This window comes from Paroedura picta, chromosome 9 (assembly GCF_049243985.1).
Source record: "Paroedura picta isolate Pp20150507F chromosome 9, Ppicta_v3.0, whole genome shotgun sequence".
In the NCBI taxonomy this organism is placed as follows: domain Eukaryota; kingdom Metazoa; phylum Chordata; class Lepidosauria; order Squamata; family Gekkonidae; genus Paroedura; species Paroedura picta.
This window is the reverse complement of record NC_135377.1, coordinates 7,860,481-7,877,973: the sequence shown is the minus strand read 5'-3', so window position 1 is coordinate 7,877,973 and position 17,493 is coordinate 7,860,481. Positions and strand designations below refer to the sequence as shown.

Genomic DNA, 17,493 nt, shown 5'->3' with positions numbered 1-17,493 from the left:
CTATTGTACAGGACACATGATCATTTCTCGGTAATGGCCTATGGGCTTTGTGTGTGTTTTTAAGCCTAAAAAGTTGCACACGATACATGTTCATATGTATTTTGACAAGTTGTCAAGTTCGAACAGACGTCGAACCCCTTAGGTCCTTACTAATTCCAGTTAGGTCTTCTGTTTTCTGGTTTAGGGCAGTGGTCCTTAACCTTTTTATCACCGGGGACCACTCAACGCCGGGGACCACTCAACGCCTTTTACTGAGGCCCGGTGGGGGGGAGTAGTTTACTCCTCTACTCTCAACCACTGCCGTAACGCTCTCTGATCGCTATGGTAATGTTTAAACATCCCTTCAAAATAAGATACAGACACGCCACAACAATGAAGTGTGTTGTAAAGGGCTGGGGGGGGGGATGAAGTAAAGGGCCAGGGGGGGGAGAAGGCGTCCTTCGGGGCCCACCTCCAATTAGTCGAAGGACCACATGTGGTCCGCGGCCCACAGGTTGGGGATCGCTAGTTTAGGGAATGAAGGCATGTTCCATCAGAGGGGAACTGTAATGAGAACCGGAGTAGGTGGGAGAGGCTAAGTGGCATCAGAAAGATAAATACGGAAGCTGCGTGAACGGGCTCAGCTGGCGAAGAGGCACCTGTGATAACCTGTTTCTTTTTCTTCTCCCCCCCATGTCTGTGTTTTATCTTCGCTATAATTAGGCGTGCTTGTGGGAGCAGATAGCACCGGAGCTGAGATTAGTGACGGATAACAAGCGGCATGAAGTGAGTTTTGAGGGTTTTGAAGGAGAGGGAGGGCTCTGGGGACACAGGAAGCAGAAGCAGAGGAGGAACCGCGAAGACCCCCGTTTGGGCCAGAAGCGTCAGAAGAGGTGACAGTAGGTGGAAAGGACGAGGAGCTGAGAGAGAGGTGTGGGGCAGAGCTGTGTAGATCATCTGAAGGTGAGAGCAAGCGGTCTGATAATGTTTTTTTTGGGGGGGGTAACGGCCGGTGAGCAGAGACGGCCATCTGCTGTGCTTGGACATTTCAGAAGAGAGAGTGAAGCCTTAGTCGTAGCAATTCCTTTTTTAAATATGGGAAAGTGAAGTCTCCTGCAGCTTCTGAAGGAGGTGGACTGGGTCGGTGGTGGAAATGCTACTTCTCCTGGGCTTCCTTGCTTGTAAATGTTGCAGATCGTGAAATGAGATTGTAGTGAAACTGGCTTAATCTAGCACGGATGAAATCGCTGAGGCTTTTTGGAGTAGCGTCCCCTGTTGTAGCTACGTTTGGTTCCTGCAGTTTGCTGTACTTTGACTTATGGCTGCAGCTCACAGACATTCAGCCTGTAGACTTTGTACCCCACCCCCTTCCCTTAACAGACACATACAGACCTTGTTCAGCTCTGGTTAACTGGAGAAGTCCAGTGTTGGGGGAGTGATTAGAGTGCCTAATAGATGGCTAATAATGTGGAATTTATTTTGGGAGATCTGTTATTAGAAAGGTGTTCTGGGTAAATTTGTAAGTGGCGGGCCTTCACCACTGTAGGCATAAAGAAGAAACTGCCTTGCGAATATGGAGTCTTTAGAATAACAAATTACTAGAAAGAAAGGGCGATGCTTTAAGTTCATCAATTTCCATTGGTGAGAGTGTGCCGGACTTCCTGCTTGAAGAAAGAACGTGGCAAAGTTTGGGAGAATGCACAAACCTGACAGAGGTTGGCTTCCAAAGCAGCAAACTCCTTCGCGATGCTTTCTGTTCAAATGCAGCAAAGCTTGTATCGTGCGCATTGAATGACTATGTGCAAAATGATTTCAGATTACTGGCCACATCACATACTTTGTTTTACACATGGGCAAGTCGTGCATGTGACATATGAATGCAGAGTGCAAATATGCCGTGGCTTGGACCGTCTAGGTTAGCCCAATCTTGTAGATCTTGGAAGCTTGATATGGTTGGTCCAGGTTGGATGTGAGACCACAAAGGAAAGTCCAGCTTTGAGGTGTGGGGTCATGCAGTGGCAGACGTCCTCCGAGCATCGCTTACCTACAGGGTTGCCATAAGCAAGCTGTGAGTTGAGAGGGGGAAAATGGGTCAGGAAATGGAAGAGAGAACTTGTTTCCCCCCTTTTTTCTTGTCTCGTGAAGAAGGGAATCATGAGAGGATGAGAAAGGCGTCTTTCCTGACAGTTTTTCTCCTGGAAGCTTGTGATTGTAGGTACATGTGCCGGAGGAACCTGATCTGGCCATGGCACATTGTTTATAGGAAGTCCAAATGCGTCTGCATAACACGTCCCTTCCCGTAGATGTTTTTAAAGCATGCAGTGTTCGGGCTTCTAAATAAATTATGGACAGATGCGAAAATTAGCGGCATTCTGAGTCACCGGGTTGCTGTAAATTTGCGTGTGGAGAATGCTTGCATGAAGGGAAATGGGATCTAGTGGGTAGATTTTGGTTCCTTGTGTTGAGGCCTTCCCGAAACTGGTAGCCTTTTTTGTATTTTCTAGAGCGTGATTCAAGTCATTTGAAAATGTATGCAGGGTGTTAATCTCCGGTGTAACACAAATATAGGTTGCGCCTTCTGGCATATATATTGTATATACCAAGGGGTACCGGGTAATGTAGTTTTTAAATAAACCAAATGAGGTATTTACATATGGTAATTTCATTCACAAACAGATTTGGCATTTTATTCCTATTAAGAAATAAATGCACAGTCCCCCTTTTTCTCCAGCCAGGGCCACCAAAACGGCTGAGAAAAGCAGAGCATTTAAAAACAGAATGCAATCAATGAAAGCCAAAAGTGGCAAGAATGTCTTAAACAGACATTGGTGTTTGGTGTTTGAGAATGTCTTCAACAGAAAACATGTTGCTTAGTTGCATGCAGTCTATGCGGCCACATTGATTTATGCGGTAATGGGTGCCAGAGGGGGCTAACTAATATGCCCCACATGTAGAGGTGATGTTCAGATTGTGACGCCATGTACATCAGGGGTGGCCAAACTGACGCTCTCCAGATGTCCATGGACTACAATTCCCATGAGCCCCTGCCAGAATGTGAAATCCAGAGAACCACAGTTTGGTTACCCTGATGTCGAGGATAATTATTGATGGCTTTCATCAATGAGCCATTTACTGAATTATGCCATTGTATACCAGGGTGGCCATTTACTGAATTATGCCATTGTATACCAGGGTGGCCTTCTAATCAGCCATCATTTGATATCTGCCTGTTTTTAGTGGATTGGAATGTAGTTCGTGGCCCTTTTCCCAGTATTTATCTTGAGAAACTTGTTTTTAGATATCACGGTTCTGTCAAGCAGGTCTTTCTGTTGTGGCAAGGCAGAGTTTGTGAGTGTTAATCATTTTTTTTCTTTCTAATACAAATGTTTTCCTAACTTTCTCCTCCAATAATGTATTACTATTTCTCTTTCTTTGTTGGCCTGATTTATGAAGATGCAGCTTCACTTGTTCCCCCTTGATTGGCTCCCAAAGCATCTGTGTAAGGCAAGGGTGGCCAGACTGGCTCTCCAGATGTCCATGGACTACTGTTCCCATGAGCCTCTGCCAGCATGTACTGGTAGGGGCTCATAGGAATTGAAGTTCATGGACATCCAGAGAGCCACAGTTTGGTTACCCCTGATGAAGGGGATAATTATTGATGGCTTTCATCAATGAGCCACTTACAGGGGCTCATGAGAATTGTCGTTCATGGATATCTGGAGAACCACAGTCTGGATACCTCTGATATAAGGTATCCATATTTTAGTGAGGAAAAGGGTCTGGGAGGGCCCAGGATAGCTTGATCTCACCAGAGCTCAGAAGCTATTTGGGGTGGCCCTGATTAGTTCTTGACTGATAGATCACTCAGGAGGTGTTTTTGCAGAGACGGGCAGTGACAAGCCACCTCTGAATATCTCTTGCCTACATGGTCACCAGAAGTCACCTGTGACTTGATATAGTTTTCATTTTCCACCAACAAAGCTTCAAGTCCCTGACCTCAGGTTAGACTCAGGATTCTGTTCTCTGAATGTAACCCCTTTGTTGTTGGATTGGCCAACTTTGAGTATTTCCACTTCCGTAACATAGCTTTCTGACACCATTAGAATTGCTTTGCTCTGTCGGTTTAATATTTCTAAAGAATGGGCAGGCAACTTATTTGCCATCCACTGGAAATATGTAACTACTATTTACTACAATGATGGGCCAGGTGTGGATGGGAAGGGGAGGGGCCACAGGGTGGGTGTATGGACAGCTATGCTTCCCAACCATATTCTGCACAATTGTGTCACTTCTGAGGTGTCTTGAAGCCCGAAGATTGTTTCAGGGGTTTCTCAATGTAAAAATGTTGCAAAAGGCTGGGTTAGCTGATGGAGACCTGATCCGCTCTACAGAATGGAGGGGCCATGGCTTAGGGGTAGAGCATCTACTTTGCATGCAGAATGTCCCAGGTTCTTCCTCCAGTAGTAAAGATCAGGTGATATGAAAGACCGTCTACCTGAGACCCAGGAGAACCCACTGCCTGTCTCGAGTAGACAATTCCGATCTTGGTGGACCCGCGGTTTGATTCAGTATCAGGCAGCTCCATGTGTAGCATAATTCTGATGTGTAGCATCATTCTGAGAGGTGTTAATCCACCCCCCCCCCGAGAGGGGGGGTGGATTAACAGCTGGTGACCTTTGAACGGATTTACCGTGCAGCTCTATTAACCGAACAAGAGCTGCCTTGGTGCAGGCACAGAAAGGTTTATGGGAAATCAGTGAGCATGTATGTTAAGCTTCCTTCCTAAAGATCCCTCAGGTCTGTGTGGTGGTTACAAGACAATTACGAGGCACTGAGATCCTATCCCTGCTGCAGCAAGCTGAAAGAGTAGGAGAAGAAAGATGGAGGGGCTTTCTCTCCCAGCATTTCACGAGCTGCTTTGGATATTTTCCTTCAGAAAAACAGCAAAAGAGCCTGGGTTTGCATGTGAACTTTTGATTCATTTGGCTAACAGTAATCTTTTATAGTTGTTCCTTGAGGGAAATGCTGCTACCAGGCATAATGTTGGGCCTTTCTCACTTTTCTTTGACAACCAAAATAGGGTCCTTCCTGACATCCACATGGATGACATCCACCCACTTGTCTCCAGTGCAGGGGACAAGGGGCAGAATCAGGCATAATTTCCCGTCAACATGTTTATGGGGAGCAGTAGAAGCCTCGGAGAGAAACAGGCCTTTCCATTTAACCTCGCTCTCTGGTTGTATATTTAGGACCTTGCAATAATTAACTAAAAGCACTTGAATACAGACTGTCTGGTTGCCTTTGGGTTCAGGCCTTAGAAAGAACAGAAGCTGCCCACTAGCTTTTTCCCCACTAAGATTCCTTGTCCAGAATTCCTTGGTTTGGACTTTGTCATTTTTTGCCCCATGTATCACGGCTCAGTAAAGTCACTTGAGACCACTGCCAAGTTTCAGAACACCACCTCCCTGCTCAGAGACCTCCCTTCTCTTTCCTTATTGGGATTTGTTTCCGAAACTTGGCTCATCATTCTTCCTCCTTACATTCAAAGTTGGGAGAGGGAGGGGACAGTGCTTCAGAATGGAAACCTCTGGCTATGTAACTGGAGCTAGAACTTCTCCCCACAGTGTGCTTTCCCAGACTATCCAAGTCAGTGCACTGGCCTAGGCCCTCCTCTCACATGATGCCATAAGTGTCTTACTCCCCTGCCTTTGAGCACTTAAACACATGCTGAATAATGCAGTTTCAATCCATTTCAGTGACTGTTTGCAAGTAGATTTTGCCTTTTCGCACCGTAAAGTCCAGTTGCAAAGTGTTAGGTCAGGGGTAGTCAAACTGTGGCCCTCCAGATGTCCATGGACTACAATTCCCAGGAGCCCCTGCCAGCGAATGCTGTGTTAGGCATTATTTAGCACCATTTTTGTTACCCCCTTTTCCGTGATTGGTAGCCCATTTGGGGACCCCAGGCCTTAACTGGAGCCCACATGCGTTGATAGCTATAGTTGCCTCTGCTTAGCTTCCATTACCTTAATGAAGTGCTTTGCACATTGCTTGTTACCATTTGGAAGAGCTGAATATTCTCATGGGTATTCCTACTACTGAACAGCATTTCTGTAAGCTTGATATAATCATGACTGCTTACGTGTACCAGCTATTTCCCTCGGTAATTTCACCGTCTCTGAAGTCTCTGCTTCGAAATATGCACAATGGCCCATGTCACTTTATCAAAGATCCTTTTTACCATTGGTGCGTGTCCTCATACCCAGGTGAAACCCTAACTAGCGGCTCCTTCAGTCTCAGAGTGAGGTGCAGTGCATTGGAAGGTGGCCTCATGTTCAACCTATTCTAATGTTCATTTGAAATTGAGCCAGATTCCCTTGCACAGGTGTATAGATCAGGCTTTCTCAACCAGAGTTTTCACGATGGCCCTAGAAGGGCTTCCCGAATGTGTGGGAGTTCATTAATTTTTAAGATATATTTAAAATGTGCAAAACATTTATCAGGTGATATGATCATATATGGTCATGTTGACACCCCCCCCCAATGGCCAATGGTACCCCTTGAAGGGGTGGGAACAGGAGGGGCTTGTACATAGCTCTGCTTCCCAACCATGTTCTGCACAATCACGCTTTTCCGGGGTCTTTCAAAGCCTAAAGAATGTTTCAGAGGTTTCTCAATGGTAAAAAAGTTGAGAAAGGCTGGTATAGGTATACTGATTCCTCAAATCATGTACAATAACATAAAGTACGACAGGAATATCAGCAAGTCCCTGCTTCTGTTGGACGCTGACCTTAGCTGGGAAGGGGGGGGGGGAGTCAGGAACAGATAGTTGAATGTACTTGGAGTTTTCTCACGTCCATGGAACATGTAGGTAAGATGGCTGAAGGCCATGTGGCAGATGTATCAATGGCATTTTGCAGATTTGATGAAATTCTGTAAGTGTACATGCACACAAGATCTTGGGATAGCATCTTGTTGGCTTATATAAAAATTTCAATATGCTTTAAAGCAGGGGTAGTCAACCTGTGGCCCTCCAGATGTCCATAGACTACAATTCCCAGGAGCCCCTGCCAGCGACTGCTGGCAAGGGCTCCTGGGAATTGTAGTCCATGGACATCTGGAGGACCACAAGTTGACTACCCCTGCTTTAAAGCATAAAATGACTATTTTGTGTTTACTGTTTGACATGGTGGGAGGGAAATAAAAATGCAGATTTTGAATATCTTTGAAGTTTTCCCTTCCCCAACAGCTTTCTTTATATAATGGTCCCATTCACAGCTGGATTTTGTTTTGACGAGACTAACAGTTAAATCTCTATTCTTCTTTCCCCTCTCCCCCCTCCCTTCTTCGAAGGACTGGATAGCTTTGGTGAAAGCTGCAGCAGTAGCCGCAGCCAAAAATAAAGCTGGAGCCAAACCACGGACCAGCGTGAACAGCAATAAAGACAAGGAGGAGAGGAAGTGGTTTAAAGTACCTTCAAGGAAGGATGAATCGTCGACCTCCACAATTGTCCAGGAAGTCCAGAAGAAGGAAGAGCAGCCAACGTCCAGTGAAACTTTTGGTAAAAATTCAATTGCTCTTCCCCCTGCCCTCTGCAAAAAAATAATGTGAAAGGAGTGCATAGCATGTGCTGGCAGGGGCTCATGGGACTTGTAGTCCATGGACATCTGGAGAGTCACAGCCTGACCACCCCTGGCATATGGCATCAAGGGGAGATTTGCATGTTGGAAGGACCAGCTGTGATCAAAAGAGCTTTCTTGTAGCCTCATGTCGTTTCGGATATTCTGCTTTTCGACATGTTCATTCCGTAGCAGGGTCTTCGAGCAGTGACTTCTGCCTGTATGAATCCATAAGGCCTTATCTATAGGTAGGGGGAGTTTAGTTGCCAGTAAGACCTAATTAGAGTCATGATGCATAAATACTGAGCAATGAATACAGCTAAGATTGGTATTACACATTTGGTAATACAAGTGAGCAAAAACAAGTTGGCATATGGATAATTAGCACAAAGCATAAAGAAGAAGTTGTATAGATGACCAAGAAGGAATAACAAGTTTACCATGTGTTTGGGCTTAATTTGGGGGGAAACGTATTGAAGGAAATAAATATATCAAAATGCAGATGTAAGGGCTGAATGAAGTTAGCATATGTAGTGAGATATGAAACCGATATCCCTGTTGAGTCCTGGGAATTCCATTGTTTTGAGGGTTGTAATAACAGGCAACTTGGCAGTTTCTGTTTCCAGTCTATTCCTGAAGTTCCTTTATAATAAAACAGCTGCTTTGGGGTGGAAGTATTGTCCCCCAGGTTTCTCAGTCTTGTGATTCTTGATGTCAGATTTGTTTCCATTCATCCTTGGTGGATGATTTGACTTGTTTGTCCTATGTAGAGAACGGGAGGGCATTGTTGGCATTTAACGGCAGTGTTAAAAGATAAGCAGGTAAACAAACCTGAGATGGTGCAGTTGATCTTAGAGCCAGTGATTGTGTTGCCTTGGTTTATGTGGCAGCAAAGTTGGCATCCAGGTTCATTGTGAGCTCAGATACCAGTGTCCATGTTTATTTTGGGGGGAGAGGTTTGAGATTTGGGTGGGGGGAGATGACCGCTTGCAAGAAAAGGTTTGCCCCCCCCCCCCATTACTTGTGAAAAAAAGCTGTCATCGTCGAGCAGAGGTCATAAGTTGCTGATGATGCATTGAACCTTTTTGAGTTGAGAGCTGTATGTGGCCACTCCTGGTGTTCTGTCATTGTCTCTTCTGGGCCTATCTTGTAACAGGTCTTTCAGGTTACCATTCCGCCTTTGCCAATCTGATTCTTGACTTCATTCAGTGGGTACTTCAGTTTCAAAAAGGGGGGTTGTAGATCCTTTAGGTGAGAATCCGCCCATGTGATTGGAGCAGACATGGCTGTAATGTAGAGCATCATTATATACAGTGGATTGTTTGGTATGCTTAAGATGGTCACTGGAGGCCCCCCAAGTATGTTTGTCGATCAGTAGGTTTCCAGTATAAGGTGAGGGCTATGCATCCATGGTGTATTTGTACATTAGTGCCCAGGAAACGTGTTTCTTGCATTTGTTGTTGTTGTTAGGTGCGAAGTCGTGTCTGACCCATCACGACCCCATGGACAATGATCCTCCAGGCCTCCCTGTCCTCTACCATTCCCCGGAGTCCATTTAAGTTTGCACCGACTGCTTCAGGGACTCCATCCAGCCACCTCATTCTCTATCGTCCCCTTCTTCTTTTGCCCTCGATCGCTCCCAGCATTAGGCTCTTCTCCAGGGAGTCCTTCCTTCTCATGAGATGGCCAACGTATTTGAGTTTCATCTTCAGGATCTGGCCTTCTAAGGAGCAGGCAGGGCTGATCTCCTCTAGGACTGACTGGTTTGTTCGCCTTGCATAGATTGGTTCATTGTCAGGATGACAGTGGGGTGAAAGCCGTTGAATGCCTGGCGGAATATGCCGAGGGTTTCTCTACCATGTGACCAGTTGTTTAAAATGTCACCAACATATCACGGGTATAAGATATGCGAGTGGGTGGGAGTTTAGGAAGCATTGCTCCAAGTCTACCGTAAAGACGCTAGCATACTGTGATGCCATGTGGGTGCCCATGGCTATACCATTGACCTGAAGGAACAATTTTAATATGTGTATGTTATATGAAGAAGAAGAAGAGTTGGTTCTTATATGCCGCTTTTCTCTACCCGAAGGAGGCTCAAAGCGGCTTACAGTCGCCTTCCCTTTCCTCTCCCCATAACAGACACCCTGTGAGGCGGGTGAGGCTGAGAGAGCCCTGAGATTACTGAAGAAGAAGAGGAGTTGGTTCTTATATGCCACTTTTCTCTACCTGAAGGAGTCTCAAAGTGGCTTCCATTCGCCTTCCCTTCCTCTCCCCACAACAGTCCCCCTGTGAGGGAGGTGAGGCTGAGAAAGAGATTACTGCTTTTTAGGCACGGTTTCTGAAAGGTGATCTTGGTATGTCTCTTCCTTTTGCACGCAGGATTCCCTCTCGTGGACGTCCCAAAGTTTGCCTTTGCGCAGGCTGAGAACGTGTTAGCGCACAAGCGGAAAAATAACCTCGGCAACTCATTTCAGGCAAAGAGGGCACGTCTCAATAAGATCACTGGTAAGCCCTTGTGGAAGAGATGACAGCTGGGCCGCCTTTTCCATCTTTGTGCTCCATCACTGACTCATGGCTCTAGTTTAATTTCGGCTACAGTCCATCGTCACAGCTGATATGTTAATCATGTCATTGTTCATAATAAAGTATAACATATGTCAGGCTGAATTCCTGCCCTGAAAATCCATACGCAGAATATCTCCTGATATTCTATTAAAGAACCCCGCAGGGCATAAGTTGAACAGGGGGTGGATGGGAACTAGCAGTCTTCAAGCAAAGTCAAGTCACTGGCAGTCTTCAAGCAAAGGTTGGATACACACTTTTCTTGGATGCTTTAGGATGCTTTGGGCTAATCCTGCATTGAGCAGGGGGTTGGACTAGATGGCCTGTATGGCCCCTTCCAACTCTATGATTCCAGAACTTTGGTATCGCCATCTTTTAAAGTCTTAATATGAATGCTTATCGTTTTGTAAGGGGTTTTTTTAGGGGTCCCACTCGTTTTTATTGCTTTATTGTAAGCCACCACAAGTTTGAATGGCGAGCAGCTGTATATAAGTTTGAAAATAAATTAAAAAATCAAATAAATGAATAGATTTGGGCTTCTCTGGAACTGCAGCCAAGTACACAAGAAAGGGCCTTTTCGGTGGCAGCCCCACAATTATTGGACAGCCTTCCCAGGGAGATGTGCCTGGCCCACCTCACTTTTAATCTGTCAGAAGCACCTGAAGACAGTTTTATTTAGGACTGCATTTGACTGAAGACTCCTGAGCCTCAATTTCAAATTTTGGTTTCATGGGGGGTGGGGTTATTTTTTAGTGTAGGCTGCCTCGATCTCTGTTAGGAAGATGCAGCAATCAAAAAGGGAAACCATGCGGCTTAACGATCACTTGCATTCCAACACTTTTGACATCAACCCGTGGGAGGGAGGGAGGGAGTTGACGGCTGCTTCTGCCCATGTAAAGAGAGTTGCACAGGCTTATCTGTACTACACTTGCACCCATCTGCAAGCGTTTGCATCTCTCCCCTCTGCGCCAGAGTCATTCAACGCCATGCCCTCTTTGTGCTCTCCCTGTTTGTTTAGGCTTGCTGGCATCCAAAGCGGTCGGTGCTGACGGTGCTGAAAAAAAGGAAGGCCACAAAGAAGCAGCTCCAGTCTTGGAGCAGGTATGAAATTGCAGAGTTTGATTCTTTTGCGAGGGTCCGTCTGAAATGTACCGTGGGAAATACTTGGGTGTCCGTGATAACTGGAAAAAAAAAATATATATCTATATTGTGCTGCCAGACAGGAAATCAGAGGGGACTAAAGAATCGTTGGTATGTTTACACCTGACCGTTACTGGAAGCAAACCTGCCGTCCTAAGAATACATTTGTAGGGGAAGCCGGTTCAGATGGGGTGGGGCTGGACCGCTGCAGGGCATGCCTAGGATCGGACAGCTTGGCGTCCTAATCCACGTCTACCTTCATTTTCGTAAGCAAACATCCCGTGAGTTACAGGCTCAGAGATGTCTCTTTTCCCAGGTACCATTTCAATATAGCCAGAATTGTACCCACAAGTGGCTTAGACCCTTCACACAAATTGAGTTTTGTGCTTTTGACACAGGGTTCCCCCCCCCGCCCCTCCTCTCTCTTTTTGTTTTTTAACATCTAGCAAAACTTCTTTAGTGAGAAGTTTCCTTTCTATTGTAAGAATTGGTGTTGTAAACTTGTCTGTGTTTTATGAACTGTTGAATGAGCCATACCCCCCTTTTTTTGTTGTTGTGGCTAGGATGTATATACATTTTTAAATAAATACAGAAAAGAGACATTAAAAAGCATCTTAGGGAGTCTGGTGGAGCCCGCATCTGAGGTGTTAGAGGGCCGCGCTATAGCTTTAGCTGCCTCCTGCTTCGTTTCAGTCTCCTCTGACCTCTGTCGCTTCTTGTACATGACATGGTTACTAATAACAAGGCTAGATTATTAACCATACCGGGGCCCTTTGCTTCTGCTGTAGCCACAGGCTCGTTCCCAAAGGTTATTCTCATTTCAGCAAACAATGCTGGTCCCAAATTACACTGAAAGCATGTGGATTCTGTGTACATTATGCACTTAGTTTTCTTCACACATGCCTCAAGTAATTCTCATGCTACCTTCAATGCACATTCAGCTGAAGGCATGTTTTAGAACAGCAGATATCCCTAGGCACTAGCTCCTGTTTTTATACCTAAGTACTACTTCCTGTTTTTATCTGTAAAGTGAATGCACATTGGCTGTTACTGACAAACAGACGTACCACCCAATGTATGCGTGTTCACTGTAATGTGTGAATAGGGTTTCTGAGGTTCATGGTTAAGGATCACGCCGTTTGCATCTGCAAATGACAGCATGGCTCCTGCCCTTGAGAAAGTAGCCCACTTTGGAGGGCTCACAAGTAGCCCCCTTGATAGGGAGGGCTCCAGGTTGGAACGGAGCTCTTTGTTAGGGCCGCGCTGGGAAGGGTCTCCCAGTGAAGCCGTTTAGCAGAGCCACTGTAGGTCCTCCTGACTGCTTGCAACTTCCCACACGGTTCCCCTCTTTGCGGTGATTCATGTTGCCTTCAGTCCGCTCTGCCAAGGGCAAACTCTGGGCAGTGTTAGGAGCTGTGTGTGAACGGCAAGCTGGACAAGCTGATTTCCTGTACAGGATCATTCTGCGCTTACCAAACAGGAAACAAAAAAGCAGGAAGGGATTTTTCAGGTGCGTAGTCACTTCCACGCTGGCGAAATGTCCCCCATGTCCCCCCCCAAAAAAGTCACCAGCTCTAAATAGAAGGGGGGCCTCCCCTAGGGGGGGGGAGCATGTGTGTGGTCCTAGGAGGAGTGGCTATTAGCCTGCACTTGACATACACTCTACCTCAGGGGTAGTCAAACTGCGGCCCTCCAGATGTCCATGAACTACAATTCCCCGGAGCCCCCTGCCAGCGTTCGCTCATGGGAATTGTAGTCCATGGACATCTGGAGGGCTGTAGTTTGACTACCCCTGCTCTACCTGGTGGATGTGCTCTCAACATGTTTAGCACTCTGTTCGGGCTCAATTTGTGGGCACCTTTGGTCCACAGGCTTACTAAAGAGAGTCCTGAACATAGGCGCACTTCTGTTTGTTCGGTTCAGAGCCTTAATATGACTTTTAATGAGGCTTTCTTGTCCTCTTAGCTTTTTAGAGGAAGGTCAATTAAAAACAAAAATAAGACATTTCCCTTTCATTATGTCACTCTATCACTTTTTACCCTCAGTCAGTTCCTCTCCAAAACTTTTCTTCATGCTGTTATTTAATTAGGTCCAAAGAACCTGTACAAGCATCACGGTATATTTTTCTCTCTCTCTTCATCGGTCCTGTGCTGCTTCTAGAAGGGCACCATTGATGGCACTTTTGTGACTTTCCCTTATACCTCCACTCGGATTTAACTGGAGCGTCTGAGTTTGGGGCTTGTTTTGAAGAGTTCCTCCTGCCCTCCTGAACCCGGCTTTGGTGATGGTTTCCGCCTAAGTTAAATGGAACCGGGCACATTATGGGTTTGCTTTAAGAGCTCTGGTTCCCTTTTAACTTGGTTTGGTGACGTGCCAAGCCAGGTGGTGAGGGTTAGGGTCATTTCGTAGGCCTTAGAGCAGGGGGTAGTCCACCTGTGGTCCTCCAGATGTCCATGGACTACAATTCCCATGAGCCCCTGCCAGCGTTTGCTGGCAGGGGCTCATGGGAATTGTAGTCCATGGACATCTGGAGGACCACAGGTTGACTACGCCTGCCTTAGAGGGATGCATGAGATCCCTCAAATTAGGCACAGCTTGCAAGGCATGCCCTGAGCCACGATGAACATTTTTGAGTCCTTGTGCTGTCATCTCATTTTTGCATAAATAATAGTATATTTCCACATCGTGCAGCTTCTTCAGGGGGCATTGCATGCTGTCAGGAGGACGGGGCTGCCATGGAAAACCATTCTTCTGTTGAGTGCCCCCCCCGCCACACACACACACCTCTATAATTTCTAGCCTCGTTTAGCCCTGCCTGAATAAGATTCAGGGTGTGGGTATCTGCAAAGGATGGAGATGTGGCCCACAGGCTACTGTCAGAAGCAGAGGCAGAGCAGGCTGTATAAAATCTGATTTGCAGAATGTCAAACCACTGCCCTTAAATCAGGACCCATCGCTGCTTCACTGGTATCGCACACAACTTTCTCCTAAGTAAAGTGTGGGTTTGTGCAGAGTATCCTCCCCCCAGTAATCCAGACCACTGTGTGCCAGGAACGATGAGGAGCAGACTGCAATATTTCTCACCAGCTGTGCCTGCCAACACGTAATCAAAAAGCCATCCTCAGCGCCATCCCAATAAATCCGCAGCCTGGCAAAGGGTTTGGGGGTCACGCAGCCCGTCTCCTTCCATGGTGTGCTGCTGTCAGACATGCAAAATGAAGTATTGTGGTGTGATTGACAACCCAATGACTCCTCTGCAGACGCAATGCAAAACTCCCCTCCCTCCCGCTGTGCCCGTGAATGCAGTTTTCAGAGATTTTTTTTTAATGTGTCACTCCCAGAACATGCATTTTAAATCTAAATTCAGCGGTTTCCTCATTAGCTTTTTGTTAGAAGCAAAAATATACAACCCACGGGTTAATGGCCTAGTGAATATTTCTTTACCAGGGACTTGTTATTATGGACTCCGTTTTAATTGTTTTAAAAAAGCATTGAGTTTCCAGCAGATTTGGGTTTATTTCAGTCTCAAATTTTTTCGTAGGGAAACCTGAACTTGTCTTTACGTTTTTTTCCCCTTTAATTGTTAATAGCCCAGAAGAAATACTTAATGGCAGGGTAATGAAACATCAGGAACTCAGCACAGATAGAATGCTTGACTCCCAGCAAACCATGGAGTTAAAAGCGGAGACCAGCGGTGACAAAACCCTGCTCCTTCTCCAGCGCAATTCCTCTCCTTCCCAAGTTAGCTGTGTTTTAAAGCTGCAGGCACAAACCATGGTTCCCTTGTCAACCAGGGGGATTATAACCATGGTTTTCAGACCACGGTTAGAGGGAAACCTGGTTAGTGTTGCTGCATTTATAACAGTGGAAGGAGAGATGGGCAAGGAGCTGCGTTCTTCCCAAGGCGTGTTTTGCCAAGTGTCAGTATTTTATCTGCCCTGGGCCAGAATGTCTGAACAAAGGCCAAACTGCCTGGAGCTGTCACATTTAGGATTTTCCATCTCTCTGAATTTTAAAATACGTAATACAAGAGAGAAGTTCGGCCCAGCAATTTTTCTAGACTGCCGAATGTCCCTTTTCCGTCCAATTCACAGCTTTGTTCAAAACCTAAACCCTCAGGTTACATTCTGCAGGTACGGTAGTCTTTTCTTAACTGTATTAGGGTTGGGCCATGTTTGTATTTCCTTTTTTTTCCCCTTTTTCTTTTTTTTTTCCGAGCAAGATTTGCTTAGTTGAATGAATAACATTCCTTTAGGGTATTTTCTTCTTCTTCTTCTTCTAATGTTTAATTTTGTCCTTGTTAAGAGGTTAAGCACCTTATTAGAACAAGTTTTAAGACCTTGTTTTAAATAATTTTGTACTTTGAAAATTAATGGTTGCTGTAGTGATGTCTTTCACACATGTGAAGCTAACCAATAAACTCGTTTATTTACAAGCTATGGCTCTAATTAATTTCTGGTAACCTTCTTAATCAGCATAGATTCAGAATGTTGGTTTGGCACGGGGTAACTTGTGGAGTATTCGTGCCACTGTTTCCAGGGTAGAAATGGGCAGCCCCTGAATGGTACATTCCACAGCACCGCACCTTCACATGGCACCTCTCAGCGATCTGTTGGGCGTGGCCTTTTCGTATCCAGAACAGGAGTGAGCAGATTCATACGGTGCGCCAGGTACAAATCCCAGACTTCTCTAGTCTTCCAGTCCTGGCACCAGATGTGACCACAGTCTCACCGTATTTGCGGCCGTTGCCACATCTAATCTCGATTCACACCAGGAAAGTGTGCGATGTACGCGTTTGTCGCGCCAGCCGTATGGCTTTGACAGTGGAGCGGCATCTGTGAATGGAAGACTAGCTGAAATGGCTCCGTTTAGAAGCTGCTTACTCCTGATCTGTTACTGTAAACATTTGGATCCAGTCAAAAAGAAATCTGTGCAAATGCATTTCTTGCCAGGCTGATGTCTGGTGACAGAAGACTCCGAGTCCGACCTGTTTTGTTGCATATTGTGCGGAAGGTTTGTTGTTGTTGTCGTCATTGCTGAAAGTGGCAATGCATTACCAAACCTTCTCCAATGGTTTCAAGAGGGATTTTCATGGTTTTGCATACTAGATAAAGTTCTAAATTATGTGACAATACAGAGTTTTCTCTTGTTAAGCCAAAAGAAGGCCCATTTTTTTTAAAGGTTCAGTTTTGCTTATTGAACAGAAAGAAAAGATTACAACTGATTAATGTACAGCTTTTTATTCATGTATTGCTCTTTCTGCTAACTAACCATCGCAACAGTTTTGGTTCTTATGATATGTATCGTTATTGCAAAAACATGTGATATCCAGATTTTTAAAAACATCTACCGTATATACTCGCATATAAGCAGAGTTTTCCAGCACCGTTTTTAGCACTTAAAGACCTCCACGGCTTATACGCAGGTAATCGGTTAACAGCTGGCCCCCAGCCAGCCAATCACAGCATTGTATCTGCAACCTGAGCTCTTTGCAAGTGAGCTAGTGGCCTCCAATTAACCTTTACCTTCTGCAAAGACTTTAAAAACTAAGCTCTTTGCAAGTGAGCTAATTGCTTCCAGCTAACCATTGCCTTCTGCAAATATCTTGAAAGCTTACTCTGGCAGCTTGTGGGACATCAATGGTTTGGCTGAGGGATAATGAGATTTTTTCCCCTTCTTTTCCTAATCACTTCTTCCAAACTATTCTTTTGGTTTCTGGGGGTGGGGTGGGTTTTGGGGGTGCTTTGGGATTTACTGTTTTTTTCAGTGTTTCTTCTTTTATCTGAGGGGCAGCATTGTTTGCCTTTTCTTCTTGGGGTTGTGTTTTTTGTTGTTGATTTTTACAGTTCTTTCTTTCAATGTTTTGTTCTGGGGGGACTGTAGCCTCCAGTTTGGTAGCTGTTGTACTTGTTGTAGTAGGTTGCCAACTTTGGGTACTATTGTTCTGCTCTGGTTTGCTGGCCTGGGGGGGCACTGTTTGGTTCTCCTGCCAGAGCTGTTCTCACAGAGCAGTTCTGTCAGTGCTTTCTCAGTGTTTCTGGCATCAAGAGAAGAAGGCAATTGTAAGCCACTTTGAGACTCCTTTGGTTAGTGAAAAGCGGGGTACAAAAACCAGCAGCTATTCATCCTCTTGACTTTTCTGATTTTGTTGGGAGGGAGCCTGGATGGGAAAGCCTGTGATGGCTGAGCACTTAGG

General features: G+C 45.6%; 1 protein-coding gene across 3 annotated transcripts in view; it reads left to right on the top strand.

Moving 5' to 3' along the window:
- The window catches only part of PHF20L1 (PHD finger protein 20 like 1), a 59,475-nt gene that overhangs the window by 18,689 nt on the left and 23,293 nt on the right, over window positions 1-17,493 (top strand). For 2 of the 3 annotated variants that reach the window (XM_077351466.1, XM_077351464.1), the window contains exons 6-9: window positions 703-765; window positions 7,330-7,537; window positions 9,975-10,100; window positions 11,176-11,258. In XM_077351466.1, the coding sequence (XP_077207581.1) occupies window positions 703-765; window positions 7,330-7,537; window positions 9,975-10,100; window positions 11,176-11,258 (480 nt within the window). The remainder of the gene's footprint in view (window positions 1-702; window positions 766-7,329; window positions 7,538-9,974; window positions 10,101-11,175; window positions 11,259-17,493) is intronic. The other variant, XM_077351467.1, reaches the window with a different exon arrangement.